The 17467-nt window shown below is 36.9% G+C and overlaps 3 protein-coding genes across 3 annotated transcripts; 2 read left to right on the top strand and 1 right to left on the bottom strand.

The window, feature by feature from the left end:
- Positions 1 to 681: 681 nt before the first annotated feature.
- LOC123319808 (solute carrier family 35 member F6-like) lies at positions 682 to 2701 on the top strand. Its single transcript, XM_044906751.1, has 7 exons — positions 682 to 991; positions 1041 to 1188; positions 1244 to 1397; positions 1485 to 1772; positions 1825 to 1983; positions 2039 to 2193; positions 2250 to 2701. Exons 1-7 carry the CDS (start codon positions 915 to 917, stop codon positions 2412 to 2414), a joined length of 1146 nt encoding a protein of 381 aa, XP_044762686.1. The 5' UTR covers positions 682 to 914; the 3' UTR covers positions 2415 to 2701.
- Positions 2627 to 9466, bottom strand: LOC123319809 (inositol oxygenase). The gene is made up of 6 exons (XM_044906752.1): positions 9367 to 9466; positions 8604 to 8784; positions 6676 to 6884; positions 3364 to 3500; positions 3078 to 3308; positions 2627 to 3017 (listed from the first exon to the last, which is right to left on the bottom strand). The coding sequence occupies exons 1-6, from the start codon at positions 9382 to 9384 to the stop codon at positions 2909 to 2911; spliced, it is 885 nt and encodes a 294-aa protein (XP_044762687.1). The 5' UTR covers positions 9385 to 9466; the 3' UTR covers positions 2627 to 2908.
- Positions 9467 to 10649: 1183 nt separating this feature from the next.
- Positions 10650 to 13017, top strand: LOC123319806. Its single transcript, XM_044906750.1, has 2 exons — positions 10650 to 10858; positions 10912 to 13017. The coding sequence occupies exons 1-2, from the start codon at positions 10844 to 10846 to the stop codon at positions 13000 to 13002; spliced, it is 2106 nt and encodes a 701-aa protein (XP_044762685.1). The 5' UTR covers positions 10650 to 10843; the 3' UTR covers positions 13003 to 13017.
- The last annotated feature ends 4450 nt before the right edge of the window (positions 13018 to 17467 follow it).

Here is a 17467-nt window from a genome sequence, read left to right on the forward strand (position 1 = left end):
ATTTCTCAATGATCAACTCATCGAATATTCCTTTTTGCGTAACTATTCCCTGTAAAGTTTAACATCAATCGACTCAATTCTTATCTATTTCAATGATAACAATCAACTTCGATTGACCTAGAATTTAAAAACAATTGGAATCGGATGATAATAAATCCAGATCGATATAATAAAACTCCTTTCAACTGATAAATTCAAGATCACTGCAAAATCGTCACGAAAACGAATTCCTGAGATTTTCACGATGCATTATCGGAATTGATCCGCAAAATTATATTTTTCAGAAACGCGAACCATTTCCAAATATTTGCTTCGTGATTATGTAGATGTAATTACTACAGATAATGGAATAATTTTCGTCAATTAATTCCGCTTGTGTGCAAAATAAACAAGATAAACATAATGCATTCAATCACTTGATTGATTAATTCTTCATCAATTCTCGATAAGAAAATCAAAATCTTGGACTATCTCGAAGATCAACGGAATGTTGAATTGGATGGGATTGAATCAGATCAATATTATTATTATTGATTGATTATCGATTTAAAAAAACGAACTCTAACCGAGAATGAAACAGTAAAAAAGAGATAGAAGCATGACATAAAAATGAATCATCGTGAGGTATCATGGAATCTTTTATTATATCCCAACTAATGCCCACATATTTGAATCGATACAAATGAAATGACCACTTGAAAAGATAAGATAAAGTGTAGCATACTATGATTAACATTTGATGAAAATTAGTTCATTTATGTCCATTCCCCTGTTGTGTGCGTATTGCCTACATCCTGCAAAGAAACAGCTGACTCAGGGATCCATAACAAAAGGATCAGATTTCGTTAATCATCAAGATAAAATTTTGATACCTCAATTAACCGCATGACTACATAAAAAACTAAAAATCTAAGATGGCCTGGACTACATATCAACTCTCCCTGGCCCTCTTGATGGTCGTAACGGGAAGTATCAACACCCTGAGTACGAAGTAAGTGGAAAAATTGGGTAGTTTTTTGTTGTTAATTTACGTGTTTTAGGTGGGCCGATGGTATCAAATCTGTGGGAATTGATGGCGTTGAGAGAGAGTTCGACCACCCGTTTTTCCAGGCGTCTTGTATGTTTTTGGGAGAATTCTTGTGTCTCTTAGTCTTCAAAGCTTTGTACTTTTATTACAAGAGGAAGGGGGTAGGTCGTCAAAAACCCTTTGAGATGAGCGGATTCTGATTTTTCGTTTTTCCAGGATGGATCTGAGAACGTCATGGAACTCACTAAGGGAAACAGAGATTTCAGCCCTTTCACGTTGTTGATTCCAGCTATGTGCGATATGACCGGTACCTCTGTCATGTACATCGGTCTGACTTTGACCTACGCTTCAAGTTTCCAGATGTTCAGAGGTGAAGATTATGATTTTTTTCCTTATAATGTGAGAATTATGGGAGTGGGGCAAATCGATTGAAGATGTAACATGGATTGATTTGTAGGTTCCGTGATCATCTTTGTCGGCGTCCTCAGTGTGGCGTTCCTACACCGAGTCCTCAAGAAGAAAGAATGGGCCGGTATGCTTTTCGTAATTTTAGGATTGACTGTCGTGGGCGCTTCCGATTTCCTCTACGACAATACGTCGAGCGAACACCACGACAAAAACGACGTCATCACTGGGGATTTGCTCATTGTCATCGCTCAGATCATCACGGCCATTCAGATGGTCGTCGAGGAAAAGTTTGTGGCCGGTCTGGACATTCCGTCGTTACAGGCTGTTGGTTGGGAAGGTAATCCCCTTTTCAGTCTCTGACTTCGGAATTTCATCTTTTTTCGTTGCAGGATTGTTCGGATTGGTAACTTTGAGCCTTTTACAAATTCCTTTCTATTTCATACATGTGGGAACTCCGTTTGCGGACAACGCCACTGGATCCTTGGAAAATGCCTTGGACGCTTTCGTGCAAATTTGGCACAGTTGGGAACTTATGCTTGCGATTCTAGGTAAATTTAAGGGGGTATAAGTCGTAACTGAAGTTTAACGAGGGTTTATCTGCAGGTACAATATTTTCCATTGCTTTCTTCAATTTCGCCGGTATAAGTGTTACCAAAGAGATGTCGGCTACGACAAGAATGGTACTGGACAGTGTCCGTACTCTGGTTATTTGGGTCATAAGTTTGATGACCGCCCAACAGGATTTCCATTGGTTACAGGTCTAAGCGATTTTTTAAACGTTAAAACATGAATCCTAACAATTTTCATTTTTTAGCTCCTCGGATTCATAGGTCTCCTGATAGGGATGGGACTGTACAATAACGTAACCCTGGGCGGTCTGTCCAACAAAGTAACCTCTTTAATCAACGGCATGAGATATGGTAACGTCCAAGAGGACCCGATTCAGAATCACACAGCCGACGAGAGGGATCAGGCATGAAACTATGCATGAATCGAAGCGAAGCGAAATTGTGATCATTTTAAATCGATTTCCAGATTGTTTACCGTATTATTTTAATTTTTTAACGCGTTTCTTTCAGACTTGAATCTGTTATTTTATTTTACGATTCAAAGTGACTGTAAATAAAGAGATATATGTGTGTAAATTGGGAATTTGAGACTGCGACATGATGTACGGAGAAAGATTGTGTGTTATCAGTTATCCGAATTCTTTCTTTATTTATAAATACAAAAATATTTCCTTAAATAGATTCTCCTGACATACAATTTTTCATGATTTTGTTTTTTTCATCTAGAACTAAAAAACATACATTTCATTAGAATATTAGCTGGAATTATCGCTAGAACATCTTAAACATGAATTAAACGAAGAATATAGCATATTTTACCACAGACGTATTGTGAAAACAACCATCACTTATAGCGAATAAAAAATCAATCTCAAGGCGGTTTCATTGAAGGAAAACCACCAGATCACCATTCTAGAACCCCCGGAATGTATTTGTCGATCAGAGATTCGTAATAAGGCCACAATTTCTCTATATCCGGAACTTCAGCACTCTTCGTGTACAGATCGTATTTACTGAAAAAAAAAAAGAATTAATAAATCCCGGTACTCGTTATCATCGAGCAATTCCCTCACTTGAAACTCAAGATCCATTTTTTGGTCTCTTCGTCCCCTTCTTTCATCAAGTGTTGATAGTCCCCGCTAGAGTGCCACGGGTAGAAACTGTGATACCTGATGATCCTCAGGGCTTCTTGGGGAAGTGTGGACTTGTTGTGCACCAACACCCTGTATAGGTACTCGTCGTGGCCCCACGATAACTTCAGGTTGTCCAGTCCGCAGTTGGGTTCGTACACTCCGTACTTCGTGCTACAATTCGGAAATAACCGTTAATAATTTAAAATTTTGCTCGAAAGAATCTTACTTGTATCTGGGGTCTTTTCCATCCTTGTTATCCACGAAAGACGAATGCCTATAGACGATGTTCTCGCTCCAATCGCAACCCACTACGAAAGTGTCCCCGACCACGGCCCACTGAGGCTCGTTGAAAAACACGAGGACCTAAAAATGAAAGAAAATGGCTCAAATCTTGACGTCTTTCAAAAATTCGTTTTGGCGGATGCGTCGGAAATTGATGCGGGGAAAATTCGAGAATTTCTTGAATTTTTAGGGTGTAGTTATTATTAGTTTCAAGTTTCGAAATCCACATATGAATTTGGATCGAATCCCCGCATTTCAAACGGAAAAATGAGGATTTTTCATTGGTCAATTTGTTTTGGTGAATGCGCCGAAAATTGATACGGGGAAAATTCGTGAACTTCTTGAATTTTTAGGGTGTAGTTGTTATAAGTTTCAAGTTTCGAAATCCACATATGAATTTGGATCGAATCCCCGCATTTCAAACGGAAAAATGAGGATTTTCCATTGGTCAATTCGTTTTGGTGAATGCGCCGCGAGCGATGACGTGAAACTTGACATAATTGGGGGTTTCGTTCGAACAATCATCCCGGATTGTTTAAACGAATTGAAACATGTCTTTTTGTCCTAGGATGATCAATGTACCATCTGTTTTCATCCAGAACGACTTTTCTTTTGTCATTTTCGTTACGAAACCTTCTATGACTCAGTTGGCGTTGGCGCGCTTTCAAATCCACCTGTTTTCATAACGTGATTCACCGGCGGCCGGTGAGTACGGTCTGATTTTTCGTGCTCCGCGGAAAGTTCGTGCGTAAAAAACGGTCCAAGTGATAGTGAGTGTTTCAAAAGTGACTATTTCGTGAAATGTGACTTTCAATATTAATATTCAATAATTATTTCAAAGCGTTTAATTGAACGTAGTGTCGTTGCGAGTTTTAGTTGTTTGCGGGAAACGCGAAAAAAAGTTCCTTCAGGTGGTTGACTCACGCGAAGTTACGTCGGACGTTTTCAGTTGTTGACGAGAAGTGGACCGGGATTGTTCTAGGTGTGAGTTTAATCTTGAACCAGAAGTGTGTATCGACGATTTTAGTGCAAGTTCCCTCGAAATCTTCAAGGTACAAATCCGTTTTATTTCTAAACATAAACTTCCTGAATTGTCCCATTTCCCTAACTTTTTTTATCTCGTCAAGCTTTTAATTCTTTAAATTTTCAATTTCGAAAAACCTCAAAGTTACCTTTGCCGGTTTCTAACACGCTCGCGCATCCGCCGTGTTCTGATAAAAGCCACGAAATAAATGGTTTTGTTCCAATGTTTCTTGAATTCCGCAGTGATTTACCACGGTTTCAGATGAATATTCGATAAGATGTGAGTTTATATTCACGTATTTTCAGTATTGTGGAACTTTCACACATCAGTTGATTTTCGCGAAATATCCCAAGAACCAGGTTTATTTGGTTTTATCCATTGATCATTGATTTCGGGAAGATCCAGAAAAACGGTAATTTCACCTCTATTTCTGCCTGAATAAACCATCTTGAAGGCGTTTAATTGAACATAGTGTCGGTGCGAGTTTTAGTTGTTTGCGGGAAACGGGAAAAAAAGTTCCATCAGGTGGTTGACTCACGCGAAGTTACGTCGTTACGTTTTTAGTTGTTGACGAACAGTAGACCGGGATTGTTCTAGGTGTGAGTTTAATCTTGAACCAGAAGTGTTTCGACGATTTTACTGCAAGTTCCCTCGAAATCTCAAAGGTACAAATTTGTTTTATTTCTAAACATTAACTGCCTGAATTGTCCCATCTCCCAAACTTTTTTTATCTCGTCAGCTTTTAATTCATCAAACTTTTAATTTCGAAAAACCCAAGTTACCTTTGCCGGTTCCTAACACGCTCGCGCATCCGCCGCGTTCTGATAAAAGCCACGAAATAAATGGTCTTGTTCCATTTTTTTCTTGAATTCCGCAGTGATTTTCCACGGTTTCAGATGAATATTCAATAAGACGTGAGTTTGTATCCATTTATTTTGAGTATTTTTCGAAAATTACGCTGAAACTTTCACATATCAGTTGATTTTCGCGAAATATCCCAAGAACCACGTTTATTTGGTTTTATCCATTGATCATTGATTTCGGGAATAAATGATCCAGAAAAATGGTAATTCCACTCTATTTCTGCCTGAATAAATCATCTTGAAGAAAGTTTTCACCTCTTTCGATGATAACGGATGGCACAACTTTAAAGTTTCTTACAAAATAATTTCTGATTTTTGTGTACTGTTTTCTTTCGGAATGTTGTTATACGTGTTATTTTGGTGTGTTATACACAATATCTCGTGATTTCATGCCCCCATATATCCTATAACGTGTCAAATATCCTTCGGCTTATTCCAATCTCAAACCGGAGTGTGAAGAATTGATAAATACAAAGAAAAGAAGGTTAGTTTGATCCTGAATGAAAATATTCCTCAATAATTTCATTATTCATTCCCACAATACGTTCAAAATACGAAAATATATTGTCTATCTCAATTTTTCGAAAAAAAATCGTAAATCGTTACATCTTCTGAAAATTCCTTTCCTTCCACTCAATTCTGAAAAGAGCCTTTTCTTCCTAGGTAAATCAACGATTTTTCGTGATCTCTAGCTTTCAATTCTTCAAAAAATTAACCAAAGTTACCTTTGACGGGGTGTCGGTAATGCGCCTGCGCGTCCGCCGTGTGCCGATACGAGATTCAAAAACAATCGCCGGCTCTGGTCGGACATTTGCTTTTTATTAAATTCAGAAGTGTTTTTCGAGAATTTTTTCCCGATTTTCGATGAATATTCAACATAAAGTAAGTTCAAAACAGTTTATTTTCATTTCTACAGCGTTATTTTCAAAAAATCACATCCGGAAACTTCATTGTTGGTGTTTGAAAAATATCCCAAGGTTTTTTTCACCCTGATTTGTTTCAACTCTTCAATTTTTGCTTTCAGAGTGGAGAAATTTAGAAAATTGATCATCCCACTCGATATGTGCTTTGAAAAAACCATCTCGAAGGAAGTTTTCAACTCCTCCGATGGTAATGGATACCAAAACGATGAGGGTTTCTTATAAGGTAAGATATCTGTAGTTATACGTTATTTTCTTCCATTTTATACCCATTATTGTCAATTTCTGTCTCGAGCAAACAATCTCGAGCACTTTTCTGGTCCAAAACTATCAGGTTAGTCACATTCACTCATACCATACCAAACATATTCTAAAACGTAAAAAATACTCCAAATTCCAAACCAGGGTGTTAAAAATCGTTAAATATACGTAAAAACTAGAATTCTCACCTTTCCAACGTCGTGTATCAACCCGGTCAAATGGAACCATTCGAGATCCGGGTAATCCTTCCTTATCCTTTCGGCAGTTTGAAAGGCATGGACGATATTCGGTATGTCCACATCGGGATCACTTTCGTCCACCAAATCGTTCAATCTCAAAAGGGCCTCTTTGATCGTCGCTTTGAAGTGATTGAATTGGCACCATTTTTGGGTTTTTTCTGTGGAAATTGTTATTTTATCATTCGGTTCACGCTATCCAGATAAAATTTTTATTAATTCATACTAATGACTTTTGATTTTTCAGGAAACCTAGTGTTAGTGAGTGATTAGTGCCAGGATATCAAGAAAGAAGAAAAGGAATGATTGAAGGGTCTTAGAGCACAGTCTTGTCCCTTTAAGGGCTGGGCTGCTAAGGGATCTCCCGGATGTCATTCCCAACTTTAGCCATCGATGGACCAAGAGCGATAAAGCAAGTTAAAAACGTCAATGTGAGTCGTTTTCTATTTTCCCCTGGTGGTGGTGGATTGTTTTTTCCTATAACTCATTTTCAGGTCAAAATTCGGTAAATTCTCGCGCAATAAACTGTGTGTGAAATAGTGAAAGTGTATTATCATTCAGGTGAGTTGTCGATATTATAGTTGATTAAAAGGATGATAAGTATGGTAATATTTCTTCACAAACCTTTTAGGGCTTTCACTCCCAATCTCTGAAACAAAATTAATTAAAAATGAAATCAACGATTTGCAGGAGCAAATCGTTGATTTCATTTTTAATTAATTTTGTTTCAGAGATTGGGAGTGAAAGCCCTAAAAGGTTTGTGAAGAGATGCAAAATCCTCCCAAAATAAATTTCAATCGATATATGGTAATATTTGTGATATTATTCCACCAAAAATACGATATTTTAACGGCATTTCTTTACAGATATGATGAATCATCATGAACCCAGAGAACTTGATTTCTGTTTTTCTAATAGTTCAACTCTCCCCAAAAGGTGGGTTATTTCGCCTGGTACAATTCTACAAATAACATCAATTCTTTCCAGATATTCTATCACCTTCTATCGGATTGATTGATATCCCAGGAGGCATTGGGTTAATCTGGATGTCCAACCATTTGAATGTTAATGTGAGTTTTATACCTTCTTAATGTCTTTCCAACTTGAAAAACTATATTTGGGGCGACCATATCTTCTCGACTTCTCCGTGAGATCAATATTCAGTAACGTTGACTTCAACGAATTTTTAAAACGTCTGTTTTGTTATTTTTTTGCAACATTCTCTGAGAGATTACTACATCGAATCAAGGCACAGATTACAGAGTAGAATCAAAGATTAACCTCTTTGAATCTACACTTTTATCTGTGGTTTTCTGTAATCTACGTCGACCATAAAGTAATTTTACAATGTATTCTGTGACATCGGTGGCTGTTTTGCAGGAAACTGTAAAACCACGTAAAACACTGAAGTGAATAAGAAAAAAAGTACTCTATGCTCGATTGAATTTCAGTTGCGTCATCTTTCGTTAAAACGTATTACCCGATGTAGGATCCTTTTACCTCCATGTATTACTAAAGATAACTCTTTGGTATTACTCTACTGCCGATATTTTATCACAGCAATTCATAGAGATGGACAGTATAGATCGGAAAATTATTACCCTATCAACCTTTTATCAGGAAGCGCTGGTGAAAAGCGGTAGTAGATCGCGGATGTAAAGCGCGGATAGAAAACGCGGGTAAAAAGTGCGGGTATGAATTTTCGAGATTTATTACGCTTTTCAAATATGTATCACTTTTGGCGCAAAATTCTGAAAAAGAACAAAACCTTAATCTTTGGCAGTATGGCTCAATGGTCTAGGGGTATGATTCTCGCTTTGGGTGCGAGAGGTCCCGGGTTCAAATCCCGGTTGAGCCCTCATCTTTTTGCCCCAACTTACCATTAACGAAATCCACTGTTTGATGTGTGTGCATTAATTTATAGGTCTGCTTCACACGTTCCTTCAAGGGATCATCTTTGTCCTCGGTGTAGTCACGAAAGTGACTCAAATTCTTTTTGGCGAATGTTACTTCCGGTCTTAAAAGTTCCGAAGGGTCGATATAGTGCAGAGCGTCTTTTTCCTGTTGACAAAGAAATTAGTGGAATTGTTAATAAATGACCAAACTATCTCAATTCGTTCAGGTTCAATGAGCAGGTTATCGTCAGGATGGCATTTTCATGGAGATTAGGTTGACGAAACTGTGATTAATTTTCATCACTTTCTGATGTGTCGTTTTCTTGTTTATGTATCCTCCAAATAAAAATATTATGTGTTCGCGTAAATATTTTGCACCATTTCAAATTTAATTCCATCTTATCGAAGATAGATAAATATGTATTAGAAATAAACATTTTCCTAAATCTAATTCTTGCAGTAGTTTTCAGAAAATAACTCCAAAGTCCAAATAAATATAAATTTCTTCAAAAAAAGATCGAATATATTCGAACATTTCAATTATACTATTTTTGAGGAAAATTTTCCACCCTTCAAATATTTCCACAATATTAAAAAGTGTTAGTATTTTTCCGCACTGAAATAATTCGAAAATATTCTATATTCCCTGTTTTTTCATTTCCCTAAAAATATTGAAAGTCCACTACGAACGACAAGTTTTCAATCATCCATTATGCCAAACTCAAAATAAACATTTAAATGTACTTACCCCAATTAAAAACCTCATTTTGGGATAAACTAATGTTCTGGATTGGAAGAGATTCAAACATTCAATGATATTGCGTGATATCTGTTGAGTTTTATAAGTAATTGGAGTCCTTATCAATTGATCGTTAATTGAATCTTCAACGCACACACCAGCCAGCATAATATTTGAATTTCACTTTCATTCAGATTACTTCTTCATTTTCAGAAAGTTATTCTTTCCAATTCTTCAACTTTTTTTTCAGAGTAATATATAGGGTCCATTTCATTTTATCACTTCACTATTTTTTCAGGTTTTTTTTTACTCCTTTACGAAATTTTTTTTCAATTTTGGCGTTATATTCTTGTCCAATTTGAAATTTTCTCATCTTCTCTCTCCTTACAATAAGTTTTGAAAAATAGATATGCTGACCCCCTATAGAATCCCCTTTCGTCCACGCCGATGCTCTTTAATCGAAGTGACATCGAAATCAGCTAGTGCAGCTAGTGTATTAGCTGAAATTGCGCAGAAAACTGCCTCTTGCTCATATTAATTCGATTATACTCTGCTTAATTTTATTACTTTAACATTCTCTAAGAAATGGATCGATAATCATTTAGTGTGCAATGTTTTTTCAAATTGATCAATCCTTTCTTTCATTGGTTTCTCTGAAAGTGGTACCACAAATTTCGTAAAATGATAAGGGAATGTTGCAAAGTATTAAAACCTCATCAGAAATTTCCTTTATAAGTCAAGGTCATAACCCTTTGTTTTTTATGAATTCCAATATATTATGCAATATTTATGCTCAATTCACTATTCGATAATTATCTCTTTTCAACTACTCTAGGGATATTCTAGTTTATAAGGAATCTCGCATTGAAAATTACCGTGTATCAGTAGCTTGTTCCTTTTTCGATCATCTGGAAAGATCCTTATTAGTTATTGTCCCTAAACTAGTTAACTAACACTTAACTAGAGATCTGTTTATTGCAGTTGCTTCTATTTACTCGAAATAATAAAGTATAACAATGTCTCTCGGTAAGAAAATCTCAAAAATAGTACGAGCGTTATAATTTCAGACGATGTCTGTTAATTATTCGGCGTAAGCGTTATCTATGGTGTTTTTCCTCTGGTCGAGATGAATTTTCCACAGCGTCTATCAAACACAGCATCTAACATAAACAAGACGTAATATATGTCGGCAACCCACAATACTTCTCCGCAGTGATCTGTGTTGCCGACAAAACACCAAACAAAGAAAAGGGCTAGTTCTGTGGTTGTAACTCTCTGGTCTAACGTTCGAATTTAAATTGCGCCCGTTCCGTTCCCAAGTTCCCTCCATTTTCCACAACCTAAAAATGTAAAAAAGTACCGGTTAACGGGATAGTCAACTCCCCATTTATTTGGATATAGCAAACTGAGTTTACCGCAAATGTTGAAAAGTATCGCGAATATTTCCAGTTTTATTAAAAGGATCGTGCAAAAACTATAAATAATAATGGATTTCAACGACGTAAGTTCATAAAATCTACACCCATCAAACCACTTAATAATATTCATTTTCAGCTCGAAGTAATCGACGTTAACAAGGCTTTAATGCATTTTACATGCCAGAAAAGCCATACAAAAATAATAATAAATGCAGGACTTTCCTGCACCTATGAAGGTGCCCGTCTTCCCCAAGTTGCGACCAAATTCGATCTGGACAGAGTCGTTCGTCATCGCGACGATGAATACGTCAACGATGCGTGCATAATATCCTTGTGTCACGAGGAGGACCCCGAGAACCCAAGCAATATCCAGCCGGATGATAATATGTCCAATTTATCAAGAATTATTATAAAATACAAGTTAGGATGTAGCGACTTGATGGCAATTACCAAGATGTATGAATATGTCAAAGGAACAGTCCCTCCACAAGTAAATCTCTCGCAATTTATACTTAAATACATCGAGGATTTTCTCTCAAAGAAGGAGATTGAAGCGACTGAGATAAATTGTAATGTTCAGCAGCTTCCTCAATTCACAAGTCTGACAATTTCTCAATGCAAACAGATACAAGTACAAGGGGACATGTACAAGGAGTTCCCGTATTGGAGCTTTGGAACACGTTGGTCACTGAAATATGAGGTGTTGATCGGAGAACTTTTTGTACATCCGAAATTTGGAACAATCTGCTTGAAAGATACAGATTCAACTGTCGGTTGTATCGTCGTCAAGAATTTTTTAGACGAATTGAAGGACATCATCAATAAGCCTGTGTACATCGAGAACTATTGTATTATTTCGGAGATTTTCAATCCGAATAACAAGTTTAACCTCGAATACTTATATGTGAATTTCGATGATATCCATGTACTGGAAAATAAACGTCGAGGAGAGTTTGAAGATCCGACCTTAAAATTCAAGATGTCCTTTCTTTTGTTGAACAAAAGTAACGTCACTTACACGCCGGAAAAAGGATATCATTTCTGGCTCGAGATAAAAAATCTCAAGTATTACAGTGAAAATATCAACAGGTGTTTTTTGTGTTTACCTGAACAGTTGATCGAACAATGGCCGGAATTGGAAGCTTCTCGTTTTTATACATTGAAATTCGCCAAGGATTTAACCCAGACGAGGGATTACGAATATAACAGGATCAATCCAAGATTACCCCAACTGATGTTGAGAAGAAATAACTTGGCCACGATAAGTTTCAACGATGATTATTCCCAACCTCAACAGTTGGAATTTTTGAACTCCGAGACCCTCCCGAGAATACTTGAAACCACGGGATTGGTGAGCTTTCAAGCGGTCTTGAAGTATAGGAAGTTCAATCCGAACAACAGTTCCAGAACTATGTTGTCGAATATTCCCCCAATTTTTGGCACCGTGGGCGAGAAAACCCACATCTTGGACTTCCAAGTGGATAACATCAAGACTTTGGCCGTCTATTTGAACAACTGGGAGAGGATGGCGACCCCCATAGGTCTCATACCTGGTGTTTTGGTGAATGTTAAAAATGTTGTCGTCCAGAGAAGTTACTGCAAATCCACCGCTCTAACTTCCTTCGAAATTGTCGCATATAGGCCTCCTTGCAAGTTCCAAACGGCTAGACTTTTATCGGACGACGACTGGGGGTTGAGGTATTACTTGGGTGGCCCCAATACCATCCCTAACGGTGTACTGGTTCATTCCACCATCAACACTTACCATGTGATCAAAATGCACCTAAAAAGAAGCTGTGAAGAATGTGGTTACATGTCGAGGATTAAAGGAAATATGTGTGTGTCGTGTAAAGGAAAAATGGTAACCATCTGCGATCTTCTTGTAAGGGTCACAGACAAACGAGGAGACTCAAAAATTACCATTAAGAAACTAGAGATGGCTAAAGCCTTTTTAGGGATGAAAGATGAGACTTGGAACTCCTTCCTCGAAGATTTAGAAGAGATAGGACAATATAATTTTCTAAGATATGATAAATATGTGAACCATGCTCTAAGTAGCAAACAAGTGAAATTCATAAACCATATGAATTTTATTGTGAAGAAAGGAGAAAAGGTACGTGGCAGATGGATCCATTTGTTGTGCCGAAAGTTGGACAATTCAAGAAATTTTAAAAAAGAAGAACCTCTATGGTTTTGTGTAAGAGCATGGATATCCTTCCATAAGTGATTTTTTTTTTCATTGAAAATTTGTTTTGAAATATTTTTTATTTATTTTTAACTGAATGATATTTTTTTTAATATTTTTTATTTATTTTTGACTGAATGATTTTTTTTTTATGTTGAAATACTTTTTATTTTCAATGTTGACAAACTATTTATTTTGTTACATATATTTTTTAAGTGTTTTTGTTGAATAAATGTTTTGTTTATATTGGTTCGTTTGTCTAGAAAACTATCGGAGAATCTTCATTTTGAGTTATGTAAAAAATGGTTTCATCATTTTCCTTCTTTGGATACTGGTTAAAGAGCCATCTATTGAGGGACACATCAGTTTGGAATTTCATTGCGCAGAATTCTTCATACAAGTATGGTTGAAAGATTAGGGTTCTGTATTTATTGCGAATTTTTAATTGGCTTTTACATTTCGACGCTAGATGGCCGTAAATGTCTTAACTGGTTTAACCCATGTATTTTCATCATAATTATCAAAGTATTTGGGGTTGGAAAAATATCAAATTGTCAGAAGTGAATATTTTGAATTACATAATTACTCCCTAGGAAGATGGATATCTCTCCGCCGACAACGGCTAGACAAAACAAATTGTTCTGTTAATTTTTTATTTCCATTAAATTTTTTCCTTAAATTTTCTCAATATATCTATCTCTACTCTTGATGAGATTATCGTTCCCATCCAAATCGATATATTATTTTCTTTCGGTGAGGTCAATCTAACTATTTCTAGTTCTTCTCTCTTGTTAGAAATACAGGGGTTATGTGATCTGTCGATTTTTTCTTCACCAGAATACCATATGAGCATTTTCACTCAAAACCCTTCTCCCTCACTTTCACTGAAAAGAAAATACTTACGTTGAAAAAAAACTAAATGAATGAAATTAAAACCGTTCATCAACACTCACCGGTTATGAGATTTTCTTTAGGAAAATCCTGTTCATCCACGTTCCTCTTATTGTGATTTCTACCATAGTTGTCAGCATCGTATAGCATCAAAGGAATGACAGTTGAAGATACAGGAACTAAAGCTGAAATTCCAAATCAGATTAATTTCTAAAGTTCAATTTTCACTGACGTGAAAGAGACCCTAGTTAATCACAATCTTTTATCAATTCTTCCTCGATTGGTATCGGGATTCGATTTCAGAGGGCGCGTGGTGTAATTTTCGAAATGGATCAAAACGCCTCACCTGGTTCCAAATTGTTCTGTTCGTTGTATCTGTAAACTGTGGGATGACCGACTACGGTCTTCACCAACATCATACACGTTAAAATATTCAAAAACCTTATCATTTCCGCTAAAGTTGCTCACACGAGAACACCAGAAACGCAACTGATGGTATTCCTTGTTTGTTTTGATTCACTATTTTCCATTTCACTAAAATAGCAATGACGCGCGATACCTGTTAGTGAAACAATCGTATAACGATGTGAAATCTAGTAGATCTGCAAGGTCTATCATTTTCCTTGAGTGAAAGTACCCACGGTCCACGTAATCGTTGTCTTTACTGTCGGGAAATTAATAATCACGTTAATTGTACATCATTCAGCAATATAATGCTTGATTCTGGCTCTTACTACTGCGTTAAAGCAACATACCCTTTTTTTTTGAGTCTCTCTAGAAACAAATTCGTTTGCGACACATTCTGTTAGGATACTCGAGAGAGACAGAATATTCCTGTGTAAATGGCAAAACTCAACACCCCCTCCGCGTCCTCTCTTTTCCTTTTTCGTGCAGATATTTAACATAGCTAATTAATTTGGCCTTTATTTGCTTTAGCCCGCGAACAGGGGGCGTAGTAAAAGGAGAAAGACTCCTCCTCGGGCCATGCGAATTTGAATACATATTTATATTCTATTTCGGTTCATTATTTACACGAAAATGGAATTGAAACGGAGTCTGGGCCCGTCGTCTCGTATTTTCTCTTTAAATAGTTCTACAAGGATAAATATTTTTTCCGACAGGGAGGGAAATGAGGCAAAGGGTTCTTCTGTCGGGGAGGATTCGACGTATGGAGAGTAGACAGAAGGAGAACGATAACCGTCGTAAAAAAGCAGCGAACTCAAAATACCAAAGTCACTGTGAAGAAGTGTTTCTCAAAAAAGAGTTACCATTATTTAGCGAAAACTTCATCTTATAAGTTAAACTGAAAAATATAACGAAGTATTCTGCTTTCATTTTGGAAAATACCCTCTTTCGACGTAATAAGGCCTTTCATTCATGAATACACAGCAGAAAAAGCCTTAGACACGAGAAGCAATTTCGCGCTGTTCATTTTCCACTTGCTCAAATGAAAATATCCCCCATGTCCGCCAGCAATATAATAATGGCGGTAAACAAAACAATTCCTATCACCTAAAATTACTCCTACCAGCTCCATTACCCCTCGGAGTGTTATTTCATTGTCCATTTCTCCCTTTTACTGCCTGTCGTCACGCGATATCAATATTGCATCCAATCCTACCCCTCTGGGATCTTAGAAACGCATGAATGCGATATTTCGAAAATCGAGAATGCGAGACAAATACATGGGTGTACCAATTTTCAACATAAATATGCAGCTTTACAAGCAACTCTTTTATTTTTACATAGTTTTCCCCAAATATTCTTAAATTTATGAATATATGACTTTTCTAGATGTCCAAACTTACGAAATTACTCCTTCGGTAATCTTTTTATTATGGATTTTAGCCCATCCAATATGTCCACCCCCTTTTTCCTGAAAATAGACTATAAAGAACGAAAACAAAGTCGCTGTACGAATCTTGGAAGAAATATGCAACATCCCGCCATTATAACCGGAATATTGGACGATCCTTGTCAGTTCTGCCTATGTCTCCGGGCTCATTCCAATACAATTTATATTTATTCCAACTTGTCTTATTCACAAAGGACAAATGGAATTATAAAGGATTTCTCGGACGGCTTTCGTATGAGTTTTTCCGGAAAAAAGAGGGACCCGTCTCTTTTGCAAGGCGGCCAAATAAGAAGATGGAAAATTTCTCGGTAGATTCGCATGAAAAGGCGCTTGTTTTTGTATGTTTCAATTATTTCTATCGTTGGAAGGATTTCGGTCTTCGGGATTTTCTTTATTCCAAGCCGTTGTTGGGTCTGCTGAAACAAATCGACCTCTTCAGTCGCTAAAAAGGTTTTCAACAAAACATACGTTACTCTTGCGCATCCATCAATTTAATCTTATTCCGTAAGTTCATTTTTTGGTGGATGCGCTTTTATATTCTCATTGGAAGTCAGGAAATCATCATTAAATTTCTATATTGAAGACTCCTTTCTTGGAAATCTATGGAATGGTCGCTGCACCACTATTTTCTCGTTTAACCCCCGTCCCTCTGGACGCCAGTACAGGTAATGGCGACGCTGATGCAATATTAAAAATGGCATGTTTGGAAGTCGTAAAAGAGGCAGTCTCTCGGATGCTACAAGTTATTACGACTGGAAACTACAAGAAAAAGGACGATAAAAGGGACATAGGAGGTGGGAATGCATGAAGTGCTGAAGGTGGAGACCTATTGGCGTTTTTCACGAATGTTCCATTCCGTTTTGAATGGGGGAGATCCATCGTATCAAACAGGGTCGAATTTTTTTTCTCGATTCAATGCTGAACAGAAATTACGCGGGAAGATATGGGTCGAAAAATGAGTTTGCTTATTGAAAATACAGAAAAATAAAGGCTCATTTTTCAGAAGAATTGGCGTCTTCTAGATCAGACTCGTGCATAAGTGCCAGCCAGGATATCAAGAAAGAAGAAAAGGAATGATTGAAGGGTCTTAGAGCACAGTCTTGTCCCTTTTAGGGCTGGGCTGCTAAGGGATCTCCCGGATGTCATTCCCAACTTTAGCCATCGATGGACCAAGAGCGAAAAATCAAGATATAAACGTCAATGTGAGTAGTTTTCTATTTTCTCCTGGTGTGGCTTGTTTTTTTTTCAAACTTATTTCAGGATATAAAACTCGGTAAACGCGGTAATTAATTTGAAGTGTGTGAAATAGTGACAGTGTATTATTCAAATAAGGAGTCGACATTGCAGGTGAATAAAAATATGATAATACGTTAAATACTCATGGAAGTATGAATCCTCTAATACTTTTATAGTGCGTTAACTTCTTTCTTGGAGTCTTTATCTTCAACTTCAATAATGACGAATTGGTTTCCATTTCATTTGATTTGCGTCTTTTTTTCGAATCGATATGTAATTTTTTTCGAGTTTAGGCTTCTGTAATTACATCGCTAATCCTCGTTTTTCCGATATGGCGTATCGAGGAAACGCCAAATCAAATTACCCAAAATCCTAGCTCCCCTTCTTTATCAAGTTCATCTTGAGAAGAATGCGCGAGCAAAGACAGACTTAACAGACGGATATAAAGATAGTTCCTTCGAGTTTCGTTTCAATTAAGTCCTCGGGTTAGTAATGAACACCTGAGAAGTCTCTTCTGTTTCTTCA

The sequence above is a fragment of the Coccinella septempunctata genome, chromosome 9 (assembly GCF_907165205.1).
Source record: "Coccinella septempunctata chromosome 9, icCocSept1.1, whole genome shotgun sequence".
NCBI classification, from domain to species: Eukaryota; Metazoa; Arthropoda; class Insecta; order Coleoptera; family Coccinellidae; genus Coccinella; species Coccinella septempunctata.

Bases quoted from the DNA above. Each gene is read 5' to 3' on its own strand.
- LOC123319808 (XM_044906751.1), top strand. From the start codon at position 915: ATGGCCTGGACTACATATCAACTCTCCCTGGCCCTCTTGATGGTCGTA. The intron at 1,398-1,484 runs GTGAAGATTATG...ATTGATTTGTAG, and splicing joins AAGTTTCCAGATGTTCAGAG to GTTCCGTGATCATCTTTGTC. The intron at 1,984-2,038 runs GTAAATTTAAGG...GTTTATCTGCAG, and splicing joins ACTTATGCTTGCGATTCTAG to GTACAATATTTTCCATTGCT.
- LOC123319809 (XM_044906752.1), bottom strand. The intron at 3,309-3,363 runs GTAAGATTCTTT...TCCGAATTGTAG, and splicing joins GGAAAAGACCCCAGATACAA to CACGAAGTACGGAGTGTACG. The intron at 3,018-3,077 runs GTGAGGGAATTG...TTTTTTTTTCAG, and splicing joins AAATGGATCTTGAGTTTCAA to TAAATACGATCTGTACACGA.